Here is a 14,947-nt window from a genome sequence, read left to right on the forward strand (position 1 = left end):
GCCTGGGGGAAACACCAGGCTGAGGGGCATAACCAAATTTGTTCTCAAAGATAAAGAGGTGACTCAGTGATGACTTGAAACCCTCCCTACAAATTAAAAAAAAAAAAAAACTTTCTCCATTACATGTAAACTATAGCTAAATATACAGGAAATGCTTTTAGTTGTGTTAGTCACATTTCTCACCATAATGCAAGCAACAGTGAATATGTGCTTCACAAAGTGTTATTGTAATACCTTTTTTTAATGTCTTAAAACTGTCATTCACAAATAAAACCTATAAAAGGAACTAAAACACAAACCCTGGCAACTAACTCAGTGCAAAGTGAAATTAAAACAATTAAAAACAGCAAACCGTGCCCCCGCAGCTGATTTAAATGCTGTCACTCACCAAACACTGAATCATAGAGATAACACAGGCCCCATTGTCCATACTAATAGTTTTACAAGGTCTAAAAGGTAAACTGAAAGAACTTTCACTTTATGAATGTAAATGGAGTTCCCCGTCTTAAAATTCAGCCTGCAAATCCAGAATCCGGATTGGATTCATTTTAAACCAAATTGACCTCTGACCTTTACCTTGAGCTCGAGGTCACCAAAATCAAACCTGTCCAAGATTTTTAGTAGATGCACCAATAGTGTGAATTTGAACCTCCTAGGTGACATCCTTCCTGAGTTACGGCATTCACAAGATTTTCAGAAAACATGATCTCTGACCTCAGACTTTGACAAATTTATGAGAAATAAATAAATAAAAGAATCATGTCATTGGGGTCATTGGCCATCTTTCGTGCAAATTTAAACGAAGCTGAAGTTAGTTTCCGATTGCAGCTTCCGATTCGGGAAATGGCTAAAGGGCCATTCCACTTAATTTTTCGCTACCTTCAGCATCTTTAATCTGCTCTAGTTAAAAATCTACAACACCTACACACTTCAAACCTGGATTAGATTATTCTGCACTAATAGCAGAGTATTTAAAACCAAGTGTGTGATTTGTGAAACCTTGATCTGATTCGTGAAACTTCAATAAAGGGCGATTTCAGCAACTTTTTTGCATCTGGATCACATTAGAACTGCTCTAGCTCCAAAACTACAACACCTACACACTTCAAACCTGGATTAGATTATACTAAACTGATAGCAGAATAATTTAAACCATGTGTGTGATTTGTGAAACCTTGATCTGATTTGTGAAACTTCAATAAAGGGCGATTTAAGCACCTTTTTTGCATCTGGATCGCACTAGAACTGCTCCAGCTCCAAAACTACAATACCTACACACTTCAAACCTGGACTAGATAATTCTACACTAATAGTAGAATAATTTAAACCAAGTGTGTGATTCGTGAAACCTTGATCTGATTTGTGAAACTTCAATAAAGGGCCATTTCAGCACTTTTTTTCCCATCTGGATCACATTAGAACTGCTCAAGCTCCAAAACTACAACACCTACACACTTCAAACCTGGACTAGATTATTCTGGCTAAATAATTAGAGCACAATGAAAAGAAAAGTCAAAATAGGCAAGTGTGTGTTAGTATGACAAGTCCTAGTTAAAACCATAAACATGCCAAACTTCAAACTTGTAAACAACTTTTATTTCAGAGCTTTTCTTTGAGTTTATTGATTTGATCGTCTCTCTATTTCTGCTCGTAGTTGCATGAGAAGCTCTCCTCCCTCTCTCTGCAAAAAAGGCATTAAGTTATGAATCATTTGAATTCTTTTTCTGTTTCTTATACATGATTATTTTTAGATTGTCATATTGCGTCAGTCATTTTAATTCTCTTACCTCTCCTCCACTTGGCCATGTTCAATTTGTTCCACTGCCTCAGCCCTGGTTAGTGCTCTGGTGTTTTCCAGTGCATTTATGGATGCCTGCGTTACATCCAAAAATGTAATGGTAAAAACTGTTTTCTAAAAATACAAATATTTACTTTACATTCTAATAAAGGTTACAAAGGGTTTACGCTAACATGTTTCATTATTTCAGACCCTGCTTCATCTCACCTATTTCTACCTATCTTTGTTGTGACCAGTGGACTTTCAAACAACAGATTTCTTTTGAAAAATGTTTTTGTTGCACTACTGGTCTTTTCATAAGTCAATGAGCATGACGAACAGGTGCTAATGACCTCATTATTTTACTCAGGTGTGTTAAAGCAGAGATACATTTAAAAGTTGCAGGACACCAGCCCTGGAGCCCTGGATTTGAACCCCCCACCCCACCCCTAACCTAAAGGAAGCCTTACCTTAAAAAAAGGTCAATTAAACCTAATAATACATACATTTCAATTGACAGTAGTAATCAAACAAGCCAGTAAAGTTCAGATTATGATTCACACTTGTTCCAAGCAGTTTCTTTATCTGAGGAAACCCAGCAGATAGCATCCAGTCATGGATGTGCAACATTCACTCTTTGTTCATCATGGAGCCACAGTGGACAATGATTTGCATTTGTCTTTAACTTTGCAGCAAACCCTTATAGAAAGCAAGCATGTAGCGACAACGGAGAGCAAACACTTCTTTTAACCTGGAACAACCTTCCCATCGTCAGTGTGAACAGCCATCTACCATGACCAACTGGGGGTTTAAGCAGATAAACGACACTGAAAAAGAAGCACTTATGTAGGAGTACTTTCTGTGTTAAAGAAGAGCAAAAAGTTAATACCAGAAGAAAGAGATCATGAAGTTGTTGGAAGCATTATCCCAGTTGGTATCAGAGATAAAAAGAACACAAGACCAAATCTTGCTACACTGAAGATGAAAAAAATTAGAGAAAACAGAAAGTTAAATGTGGAAATAACAGCAAAATAATGCAAATTTCAGAGAAGGAGGAGTTCAGTTGTCGTGTGGTCCAGATGGAAAAAAGTGCTGAAATGGCCTTTTATTGAAGTTTCACAAATCAGATCAAGGTTTCACAAATCACACACATGGTTTAAATTATTCTGCTATCAGTTTAGTATAATCTAATCCAGGTTTGAAGTGTGTAGGTGTTGTAGTTTTGGAGCTAGAGCAGTTCTAATGTGATCCAGATGCAAAAAAGTTGCTGAAATAGCCCTTTATTGAAGTTTCACAAATCAGATCAAGGTTTCACAAATCACACACTTGGTTTTAAATACTCTGCTATTAGTGCAGAATAATCTAATCCAGGTTTGAAGTGTGTAGGTGTTGTAGATTTTTAACTAGAGCAGATTAAAGATGCTGAAGGTAGCGAAAAATTAAGTGGAATGGCCCTTTAGCCATTTCCCGAATCGGAAGCTGCAATCGGAAACTAACTTCAGCTTCCCTCCTCCGGGGGTGCGGCGGGGTAACAATCAAAACTAATGAGAAAGTAAAAATTCACGACTCTGGTCTGACAACTTGATAGTATGCGTGATACGTTTCGTGGCACAAGCAAGACGCGTTTAAATAATTACAGAGAAATAAATAATTGCGCCGCTATTGCAAACCACGTGACTTCAGATGTCCGAGCGAAATGTATTTAGCTTGTCGCACCCTCGCTCTCTTTTTACTGTAGTGTCCCACTGAGCCGACTGTAAACTTCCACTGCGAGGTCACAAAGGTCCGTTTACCACCGGGGAACAGCAGATAGCAGGCATCCCTGATCTCCAACCTGAATGGTAGGTCTCTCCGCCTGTGAGAGGAGGCAGCGGCAGAGAGCGGCTGGCCGAAATCTGAATCCCTCAATCGGATCAACCGTGAGCTAGATACCGCTAACTCCGCGGAGCTTGAATATCCAATATCCTACTTGAACTAACTTCACCGCGGTGTCTCAGCTTCACTTCACACTCGGCTCTGTGTTCATCCTGAGAGAAGCTTCACTCCTCGGAGTGAAGCATGTTTTGACTGCAGCATTGTGCCTCATTTATTTCTAAACATGAATGTGATGCGATGTCACTGTACAGCAAAGTTTGTAAATCTCATTTTTAAAGTTCGCTATATACCTTAAATATACATAGTTGCTCCGGTGACAGCCTGGTACTTGACCGGGAGGAGACACAAATTGCTGCGAGGGTTTCGTCAAGAAGGTCGTCCAAATATTGTTCCAAATATGATATCAAATATAGTAGGGATCTGTCGAAAGAAGCGTGTTTGTGCGCGCGTGTTGGAAGCCCCACGTGTGAGCTAAGATTGTAATACAGAGGAGCGTCACGTGGATGGCCGGGTACGTGTGCGTCACTTACCGGGGAATACCTGCAGTGGCGGTTCTAGCCTGTCCTATCCCTAAGCCTGTTTGGGCTAAGCACCAAGTTTACATGGGACCAAACTGTTGCCCTGTGGTCTTAAAAAAAACATTTGAATTTAGAGGGTAATGTCTAAGAATAATTTCTTAAGAATTTCTTTTAAATTTTTATTTGAAAAAACATGGAAGAAACTGAAATATTAGACAGCTTCTTCTTTTGCTTATTTCTCCTCTTTTTCCTAAACTGCGCACCTGATGGCTTTTCCTTTCTATCTTCCGTAATTCGCACTGAAGCGGAATAGGTTATCACTGCCGCCCATCCCCATGGTTGCCAGATCTGACTGACAGTTGCCAGCCCAACACAACAAAACCTCCATTGAAACTCACGTTAATAGCACCAGGTGTGATATATATTTAAATATACACAGCTTTGGGTGAGTTGTTGGCATTTTGGCTGCTTTTCACCATATTTGGTAGGTTTATAGGAAGTTTTTATTGTAAAATTATACATGTATATAATTTTATAATTATATAGATATATCTATATAATTTTCCAGCCCAATGTGTTCACAAGCTGCAGAAACTGGCGACACTGCGCCATCCACCAACATTTGTCCGAACGTCTAGATTCGTATTTGTGTTTTTTTTTTTTTAAATCAGAATTCAGGTTCACACAAATACTGTGAATTATTGACCATATTTACAGTATTATAAATGAAATGTGCTTTGTGTTCTATCAGTTGTGTGCATCTAATTTCATTAGTGCATCTAATAAAATTAGATGCACTAATGAAATTAATGAATCTGTGCATCTAATAAGATTAGATGCACAGATTCATTTTAGGCTCAGCAATCGAGGCGAGAGAATCCCCCGCCTGCCCATTTCCTTCTGTTACAACCTGCCTGTCAGACCATGGCAGAAAGCTACATGCACCACACAACAGGCAGAGGGCGCTCATTACCCCGCAAGTGGAGTAGTACGGTAGGCAAAAACGGTTCAGGAATGGCTTGAGGAGCATGTGTGATGTTCTGGCATCTCATTAATTTAGAAGATCTTCATTTAGCCTGGAAGAAGAATTTGTTGCTCTATAGAAAAGCCCGCCATAAAGCTAGGACATCTTACTATTCATCACTAATTGAAGAAAATAAGAACAACCCCAGGTTTCTTGTCAGCACTGTAGCCAGGCTGACAAAGAGTCGAAGCTCTGTATTCCTTTAACTTTAACCAATAATGACTTCATGAATTTCTTCACAAATAAAATTTTAACTATTAGAGAAAAAAATTACTCAATCATGTCAAAGATGCATCTTTATGTTCAGCTGCTTTCAGTACTGCTGGTATTTGTTTAGACTCTGATCTTTTTTGAGTTAACTTCAGTAGTTACTTACTCCAAACCACCTACATGTCTATTAGACCCCATTCCTACAAGACTGCTCAAAGAAGTCCTACCATTAATTACTGCTTCAATCTTAAATATGATCTATTTATCAATTCACACTTCAGTGTGGATGTAGGTATTGCACTTATCACTGTCAATATGGGAAAAGGTGACCTGAAAAACTTCACAACACATTTAAAAAAAAAAAATAATAGTTGGAACTAAATGTGGCAAAAATGTTGCAGTTGATTTTAGCACAGTTCAGTTTACACTCAGCACCCCAAATCGGAGAGCATTCAGCTTAGATCTTTTTTTTTTTTAATCATCTTGACAGAGATGCTGCTGTTGGTGACCACTGGATTGGTTTTTCTGTGCTCTTCACTCACAGCAGGTCAGAAATATCTTCTCTTGTTTAAACTTTAATCACAGTAAACACAATAATCACAATAAATACATTAGTTAAAGCTCATGTGTGTGTTATGGATAAACTGCATTGTCTTACAGGTGGAACCAGTGTGCAGGTGTTCTACTGCGAGAGTGAAGGCTGTGCTGCTAATGTTACTCATGTTTACTGTGACGACGTTGAGATGCTTAACAAAAGAAGCATCGCAGAGTGCTTCGTTCCCCCTGAGCCCAATACTGTGTGTGAGCATCGCGGTCGAGCATTTCTTTCCGTCGCCGCAAATTTATGCGAATTTGAAAGCGACACAGGATACATAAAAACGAAAAACTGTAAAGGTATTTGTATTAAAAAAAAAAAAAAAAGGTTTTCTTGCAAACATTTAAACCATTCCTAAGCTTTTTTTCCCCCCTTCTTTTCATTACCCTGAAAGTAACAGATCTTAGATTACTAATTGTGCTCCAGTGGGAATGTTAGGACCATCATGTATTAGTGTCAGAAATCTGGCTAACTATTTTGGAAAAAACTGAATATTTAACCCCTGTACTCATAAATAAAGGGAATACTGTGCAACATAAAGCCTTGCATAAAGCATACAGTGAATTCAGCAGCACTTAAAAAAAAAAAAAATTAATTCTTTTATGAGTCAATGATAGAAAAGATATTCTGTTCATCTCCTGAGTCCACTTTTATTTTTGCAATGCTGGTATATCAGATACAGTCAGCATTACTGCAGCTCAGGGCTCTGTTTGATAATTACTTCCTGCTTGAAGAAATTCCTTTAAAGGACACTGCTACACATTTATTTTACATATTTTAACAGTTTAAACTCATACTATGAGTCATAGACATCTCATACTATGATTTGCTTCTGAAACCGGCCCCTGTGTCACATTTTAAAAATTTACTGTATATTAGTCAGGAATGGTATGAGTCAAGGATTGTATGAGAAAAGGCCAAGAGTCAGTTATGCCTAATGAACACTACCTGAAAAAGTCCCAATATTTAGTATAGTTAGAGCCTAGATTTGTATGTAGTTTCTCTGAAATATGTACTGTAAGTTCACTAATGTTGATTCTTATTATATATTAGACTTTTCTAGATGTAAACAGAGGGAAAAACATTGATAAAAATACCTGCGTATCTTTTTGGTGTCTAGTAACTGATGCTGTTGTTTCTAGTGACCATCTTTCTCTTCTTTCTCAACTAGCCCCTGATGTTTGTGCTTTTTTAAATGGAGGTAATATATTTTTAAAATTAGGAACACACACACCTGTTCCTCATCGTTTTGTTAATCACGAAATAAAGTTCATCTAGCATCTTTGCCTCTAGCTACCACACCTTCGGTCACGCCAACCGGTATCCAAAAAGCTGAGCAGCTCAATACTAAAACACCGGGCGTCGTGACAGGAGTAGTTTGTAAGTTGCAAACCCCATCAGTCGTCATACATTATCGTGCATTTAAAAAAAGGCTTCTGCTGCTAACCCAGCTTGTTTTTACTATGCCAATCTAACGCTTCTTTGCTGATTGCCTGACAATAGTCAGGTGAGATCTCAATTTTATTGTGTTTGCTCTTTTTGAAGCAAGTGTCTGAAATATCAACCTCTTGATTCCACAGGTTTTGTGGCACTGCTGGTCTTTGGTGTGGGTATCTTATACAAAATGGCACCAAATCATCAGCAGCAAAGGTTACTGAAATATAAAAGTAGTCACATTTATCCATTTCCTACTGTGATCATTCATCTGATCATAATATAACCTTGTTTCAGTGAGCCTGGCGTGACTGTGCCCCTAACAGAAGTCCACAGCTGTGGAGACACCACTGAGAGGTCAGTGAACATTAAATACACTCACATACTGTATAGATGAAAATATGCTCATTTTAAGATGTTTCCTATCTTTAGACACACTCAAGCCAGTCCTGGATTGGAGAATGGCAGCTCTGCATTCCAATCTGACAGTGGAGATTTGTAAATTTATTTTGTGTGTGTTTTGGTAAATAAATATTTATTAACAAACATGGTTTCTTCCCTACCTTATTATGTCCCTCTTGGTAGACCATGATAACCATGTGATAGATAGATAGATAGATAGATAGATAGATAGATAGATAGATAGATAGATAGATAGATAGATAGATCGATCTTCATATTAACGCCACTTTCATCCTTGTCTTCCTCCAGCAGTTGGGCTGGAGTATATCCCAGCTGTCATGGAACAAGGGGAGGGGTGTTGCAGGGCTAACACAGATAGACAACCATTCACACTCAATTTAGAATCACTAATCAACCCAACAGCCACGGTTTTTGGATTATCTACACCACGTGCTGCCCCGGTTATGAACTTCACAGAATCAAGTTGAAGCTTTATTGATGCTGAACAAACCTGTGATATTTGTTGCGGCCAGCAGAGGGCCTGTTCGTGCCACTTTTCGAGCTTTCTTGAATCCAGTGGCGCACTGAATGGCACAGTTGTAAAGAAGCAGGGCAGAGAGAGACAGACGCACGACACAGGGCTGCTCGGCAGAGGTTCACAGTCAGCCTGCGGTCTAAATAAGCGCTGCGTGTCCTCCTCTAAACCGCAGTTTTGTGTCGGTTGTGGATCGCGTTGAGGAGAAAGGCGCACTGTGAGGACTGCAGCGGCCAGAAGAAGAAGACGATTACTGTGAGTTTGATGCGTCACACCAAAGATTTGTAGAGACGAAAAAATGACTACAGCAACCGACACAGATGTACACCTAACATGCCCTATAGCTTTATGTACACACCGTCTCACATCGACAGTTCTCAGGTGTCGCGACAGGTGACAAACTGCAGGTGTGCGCTTGTAACGAATCAAGTCAGTCAGCTGCTCAATAACTCGTCTAATAAAGAGGTGATCTTTTCTGTGACAAACTCCGAGTCACTGAGGCTTTTTAAAATAAAAAATACAAGGTCTGATTAACGGGTCATCAATTTTAGATCCTCTTAACATAGTCATGTTAAATTCAGGTGTGATGTTGGAGATTTGAATTTTAAATGTTAATCTTGCTGATTTTATTCAGATGAGGGCTGCTCCACAGTCAGTTTTTCCTTTTGTTTACTGTGTCAACACACTATATTTTATGTATATTTTATAGCCATTTTCTGTTAAATGAAATGTTTTTCGTGATCCATTCATAGCGGCTTATTTTGTCCCGACTTGACCTGTAATCCTTATTTAAAATGTCTCATCCTTCCAAAACTAAACTGAAATATTTCAGATATAGCTGACCAGCATATACAGTACTATAAAAGCTGAGACATTTGTAATATGCTTGCCTTTTCTCATAAAACTTTACATTTGGAAAGCTGCCCTGTATTTTATTTTATTTTTTTAAGTTAAATGCGAACTAGTGGATGTCAGGAAGCCATCATCTATCAGGTGAAGACTGAGATTAGATTAAATTATAAATGCTTAGGCTGGGAAGATTAAGGCAGGTCTGTCAGTAAACTGTGTCTGATCCATTTCTCCATATTTTTATCTTCACTTTCTGTTTCCTTCATTTTGTCCCTGTCAGGTTACAACTGAATCATTAGATTTAAAACTGGAAGGTAACATTAGATTGTCAGCATCATCTAATGAAAATAAATGATGACAGCTGACACACATATACATCTACACTGATGTAGAGATCATAGGCAGTCAGCTCTGATACATGTTCATTGTTTCTCTACTCACACGTGCGCTTAGCTGAGGCTGAACATAGTTGATCGAACTAATTCTGATTAATTCAATTACATTTTATTTGTATAGCACCAAATCAGAACAAACAGGCGCTTCAAGGCACATTGTAGGTAAAGACCCTACAATACAATTAGCAGTTCTACAATGGGAAACTCAAAGTTGATCAACTCAGATTTTTTTAAAACTCAGTTTGTTGAACCTGCTTCCTGAAATACGGCCAGCTGAAACTAAATGTTGACATTTGAACTGCCTGTCTTCAGAAGAGAAATCCACTCAATCAGAAAGAAGCCAGAAGTGTAATCTGTCAATCATAATGATCCCACCCCACCCTAATTCAAATTAGGCCAAAATTTACCCATCAAACTGCCACTGTGTTGGTCTCTGTTGAACTCTTACGTGAACTTGTTGAACCTGTTAAAAGAAATGGAATTGTTGCCCTGCAAGCCAACTGTAAAAGCCAAAAGCTGAAGTTTGTATGCACTGAAGCCAAAAAGTTATGACATTTTTTGCATTTGATGCAAAATCTGATATAAAGAGCTGAAACATGCACCTGTGGCTCATTGGTCTCATCAGTGGCTCAGGAGGCAGCTTCAACTTCCAGATTGTCTGCTGTCTCTGCGTGTTAAACAGGCTCGCTCTCAGCTACTCCCTGTGATTACTTTCTCATGTATTTACCTCTGTGTTCCTGTGTGTGTTCTAGCACGTTCCTGCCAAAGAAAGGACCATGAAACTTACCTGAGATTTCTCTCCCGTCTTCATCGATTCAGTACTTCCCTGTTAAAGATTCCTTGAAGGAGATTAATCTTCTCGCCTCACCTACGCACCCTCCTCCAACCCTTCCTGCCCCTTCCTGCAAGCTCGTCCTCTCCGACTTCTTTGAGATTGTCCTGGAAACTGGCTCTTTGTGAATTACCCACTGTACCCCAGTGGAGCTAACACTTCTGTCCTTCACAAACATTGTTTCCTTGACCCTGGATGTCCTCTGCAAAAATTCAGTTTGTTTGCATCCATTCCTGTCCAAGAATGTCTGTTGCCTAGTTAATTGAGGTTTTTTTTTCTGCATATCCCTTTTCCATGTAAAGTGTTTATTAATGGATTAACAGTTAGAACTATTTATTTATAATTTTTTATTGTCCATTAAATTATTACATAATGTATTACATTATTAATGTCAAAATAAGTAAAATAAATTTAAAAAGTAATTTTTAAACAAATTTACTAATGCATGTTTTATTGCCCTGTTGATTATTAAATCATGAAATGCTTCATTTCAATATGCGTGGTCCTCCACAGATTATCCCCATACTACATGACATGGGAAATTTTTAAAAAACAAAAAATAAACAAATGCTGGGTTGCAGTTTAAAGGCTATCTCATACAATCAGGTCGAGATGGCTGCCCTGTAGGGGCACTCATTTTGGAAAATTCTCCTGTGGATTTGTAAACTGGTGCTTCATATATATATATATATATATATCTACTATTAGAAACTCTAGGAGCCACAAGTAACCCTGAGAGCAAATATTATCTATTGGAATAAAATGATACTATGAGATCTTTATACAGTGGGGCAAAAAAGTATTTAGTCAGGCACTGACTAAATACATCAAATAATGGAATTTAAATTTGAAATTATAGCACATATGGCAAATCGGGGATCCACTAATTGGTCCTAAATACATATAAAGTTGTCATAAAGGCAATAAATCAAAAGAACTGTTTAAGAAGTTGAGTTGATTAATATGACTTGATACTTTAGTGTGTTTTACTGATTGCTCTTGTAACTAATGAAGGTTTCAGTTACTCCAGACTACTACACTGTGGCAGGAATGAACTTTAAAGCTATCATTTTAATTAATTAATTCTGACACAAACCCTGTCAAAGAATCAAAACTAGTGATAGGCTACTGATTTATGATTAGAACATTTTCAGTGTATTTTATCATGAATAGGAATTTGTAATTTGAAAAATTACACAAAAAGCCAAGCATTCACCTCAACCTGCCAAAGACCAGTGCACACTGGTTGGCTTTAAGTTACAGTGAAACTTTATCTAATCTTAGATTTTGGTGTATTTCAGGGTGATGACCTCATTTGCCTTTGGAGGGTAACATCCCATACCTGCAAAAAAACAACAAAAAGAGGTTCAGAGAATATTATAATAGGACAGGTTGGACTGTGTGTATCAAATGCCCAAACAGAGATGATCTCAGACATCATGAGCTTGGTTGACTCATCAACATTAAGCGGGGTGTCACCACTCAGCAGTTGCCAGTAGTGTGATGAATCTCCTGCCAAACCATTCACACTCTGGAGGAATGGTCCATAGTCGTCATTGGCTATGTAGGCGAAGCTGTAAACACAGGGCATGACTTTTTAAAGGACAAAATTATGGGAAATACTTAATATAACAGTCAAGCTCTTATAGAAGGTCCTTTAATGTGATTGCAAAAGTATAAGAGCATCATAGGGACTTACAAGACATTAATAAAAGGAAGGCATTTTGTTGATGCTAAAGGTGTGAAGTGGTTTCTGACTGTACTCAACACATATGCAGGTTTCTGTAGTCTACTGTGATCAGATGAAAGTGTGAAGATTTGTTTTTAATGGTCAGCAAAACTGTTATATTTTTACTGAATGTCGACAAATGGGAGAAAACATTACAGTGCACAATTAGTCATCTGAAGATCAAAGATTCACACCCAGAAACTCAATTTCAATTACACATTGAGAGAACAAGAGAAAATGTCTAGCTTCTATGTGAAAAGAAACAGCTGATATGATGGCCTTACTTGAAATTTTGATCCGAGTATTTCAGCCTCACCAGTGCCCCAAAGAGGCTCCCTTTAACAGCAGCATAAGCCTTGTAGTTCGTGTTTCCACTGGGTGCACTCACCAGCACAGTGAAGGGAGTTTGATTAGAACCTGAAATAATAAAGGAAGTTGAGGTTAATATACATGAGCTGAGCAGCAGAAAAACAACAAAGGCAACTATGTGACTATTTTTGGAAATTATTGCATCTCCTTTTGGTGTTGTTTTGTTTTTGTAATTCAGCAACAATGAAAGAAAAATGTTGAAGCTTACTCATTTTGACTGCTGGGCCCCAGAATGCACACCTGAAAATTTAGATATGGAAACATGAACACAAATATACATCAGGAATCCATAAATATAACTGTTCTGGAAAGGGGCTCAGGAACACTGAGGATTACCATCAACAAACACAATACTTATATTTGAAGAAAAAGCTTATATGGGTTTACAGAGCCCTAAAACCTCAGACTGGATACATTTAATCATTAAAGTTTACTGTCTCATACAAGATTAGACTTCTTTTACCAAACAACATTTTATCCATCACTTTCAATTAAATATTTTCCTTTAACCTGATCATTTGATCCATTACTTTGAGCAGACCCATGTAGATTTGTCTTTTTTTTTAATACCATTTATCCATTTGTTATTGCTGTACATTTAAACTAGCTTTCATAGGCTTTCAATCATTAACATGGCTTACAGATGCTTTTAATTATTTTTTATTATTTATTTTTATTAAAGTGAACAACAATTCATTGATAGACACTTAAAGCTCTCAAAAACAAGCTCCAGCTAGATTAATTAATAATAGAAAGAAGAAAAAATGTCCAACCTCCTTCAGCTACTCCGTCCAGCAGATGTGTAAGAATATTCAGGTTGATAAGTGTTGAGTTGAGAAGTTTCTGCTCCTGAAGCTCAGATCAGCACATTTTATACCTCTACGCCTCACATTTCATCATACAGAAACAACCAGTGATGATACAAAAAGATAACCAAGCCCGATACTAATGTAAAACTAGTAAACAAACACATACCTCATCAGACAGAGCTGCCAACTTGTTGCATTATATAACAATGACCAAACAAAAGAGGCCTAGATCTCGCTTGACAGGCATATGAATGAGCAAATATGAGAATTATTATTAAGAGGAATGCAGCATTTGCTCATCATTTTTTAAAATGAAGAATTTCTTGACAATTATATTTCTTCCTGAGTGGTTTAGATGGTCAAAGTCTAGTTTAAAAATATGTTTATGTGTTTCCCTTCAGCCAGTGTAGAAATATGTGTGAATTATGTGGCGGTGCTTGCCTGTATTTTTCTCTTGTTTAAGATTGTGGACATTATTTAATGGGAGAACAGAGAGACTTTGTCACATCCACCTTCTGGCCACACTGAGAAACCATGCAAGTAGGCCAGGAAAGAGTCCAAGAAGACTAATCATGTTTCCATGATCTGTGTTTGTAAATATGTCAGATTTTGGTCCTTCTTTTTTCTTTATTTAAGCAGTTGTAGCAATTGATAGTTAGATCCCGATGAGGAAATGATGAGACAGTCATCTCAAATTCAATGCGTGAATTGTTACCATTTGTGCCTCACAAAAACAAGGTGTGCTGCCAACAGGAAGTGCATTGTGTGAGGTTACTTGTTCTTCTACTTTGGTGCTGAAACTTCCATGGAAGACTATTTTCAATGCACCCTTCTTTCCGTTTTCTCCCTCAACCAGTTGCGGCAGATGGCTGCCCCTCCCTGAGTCTGTTTTTCAGTCTGTCTTTCCTCCTGAGCTGGTCTCCCTAACCTCTGCTTTCAAGCCACCACCAAGGCCATCAGACAGTTTCTCACTACCTGCCCTGTCAGTTTCCACTCTTGCTTGGGCCTCAGCAGGGTCCATCTTCACTGCTGCCTTTGCTGCTGGCTGTCTGCTCTGTCTTACCACTGCTGCTATGGGGTCCCACCTCCACTGTTTTTGCGCTTTTAAAAACAAGCAGCATATCCGAAAGCTTCATTGCATTCAGTTCCAGTACACTTTGTAAACTGGTGCTTCATATCTACTGATGCAAAAAAGGGTACAACTTGGTGCATAATAATGATTAATAGAAATAAAGTGTCTGAGACTCAAAATTTGTTGCATTTGGAGCCCCCCACACTCACCAGCCAATGTACCTGCATGCCTGTGTCCATAAAGGGGCAACATTCTCATATATTGTCCAGTTTTAAAATATGTTGGCATGCTTCCCTTCAGCCAGTGTAGTATAATGTGTGAATTATGTGGAGGTGCTTGCCTGTATCTTGCTCTTGTGTAAACTGCACATTATTTAATGGGAGCACAGAGACCTTTTTCACGTCGACCTTCTGGCCTCACTGAGTAACTATGCAAGTAGGCCAGGACGTTTCCCAAGAAGGCTAATCATGTTTCCATGATCTGTGTTTGTAATTTATATATTAAATATTTGTCAGACTTTGG

The 14,947-nt window shown here is 38.2% G+C and overlaps 1 protein-coding gene and 1 long non-coding RNA gene across 2 annotated transcripts; one reads left to right on the forward strand and one right to left on the reverse strand.

Annotated features, from left to right (window-relative positions):
• Nucleotides 1-3,503: 3,503 nt before the first annotated feature.
• LOC115786157 (uncharacterized) lies at nucleotides 3,504-7,935 on the forward strand. The gene is made up of 8 exons (XM_030738204.1): nucleotides 3,504-3,618; nucleotides 5,895-5,951; nucleotides 6,065-6,298; nucleotides 7,171-7,200; nucleotides 7,293-7,379; nucleotides 7,580-7,649; nucleotides 7,731-7,790; nucleotides 7,866-7,935. Exons 2-8 carry the CDS (start codon nucleotides 5,897-5,899, stop codon nucleotides 7,933-7,935), a joined length of 606 nt encoding a protein of 201 aa, XP_030594064.1. The 5' UTR covers nucleotides 3,504-3,618; nucleotides 5,895-5,896.
• Nucleotides 7,936-11,948: 4,013 nt separating this feature from the next.
• On the reverse strand, nucleotides 11,949-13,377 carry LOC115785409 (uncharacterized). Its single transcript, XR_004020362.1, has 4 exons — nucleotides 13,318-13,377; nucleotides 12,753-12,784; nucleotides 12,460-12,592; nucleotides 11,949-12,020 (listed from the first exon to the last, which is right to left on the reverse strand). It is a non-coding gene; the product is annotated as an uncharacterized LOC115785409 (long non-coding RNA).
• Nucleotides 13,378-14,947: the final 1,570 nt, after the last annotated feature.

Source organism: Archocentrus centrarchus, chromosome 9, assembly GCF_007364275.1.
Source record: "Archocentrus centrarchus isolate MPI-CPG fArcCen1 chromosome 9, fArcCen1, whole genome shotgun sequence".
In the NCBI taxonomy this organism is placed as follows: Eukaryota; Metazoa; Chordata; class Actinopteri; order Cichliformes; family Cichlidae; genus Archocentrus; species Archocentrus centrarchus.

Bases quoted from the DNA above. Each gene is read 5' to 3' on its own strand.
- LOC115786157 (XM_030738204.1), top strand. From the start codon at position 5,897: ATGCTGCTGTTGGTGACCACTGGATTGGTTTTTCTGTGCTCTTCACTC. The intron at 5,952-6,064 runs GTCAGAAATATC...ATTGTCTTACAG, and splicing joins GTGCTCTTCACTCACAGCAG to GTGGAACCAGTGTGCAGGTG. The intron at 7,650-7,730 runs GTTACTGAAATA...ACCTTGTTTCAG, and splicing joins CCAAATCATCAGCAGCAAAG to TGAGCCTGGCGTGACTGTGC.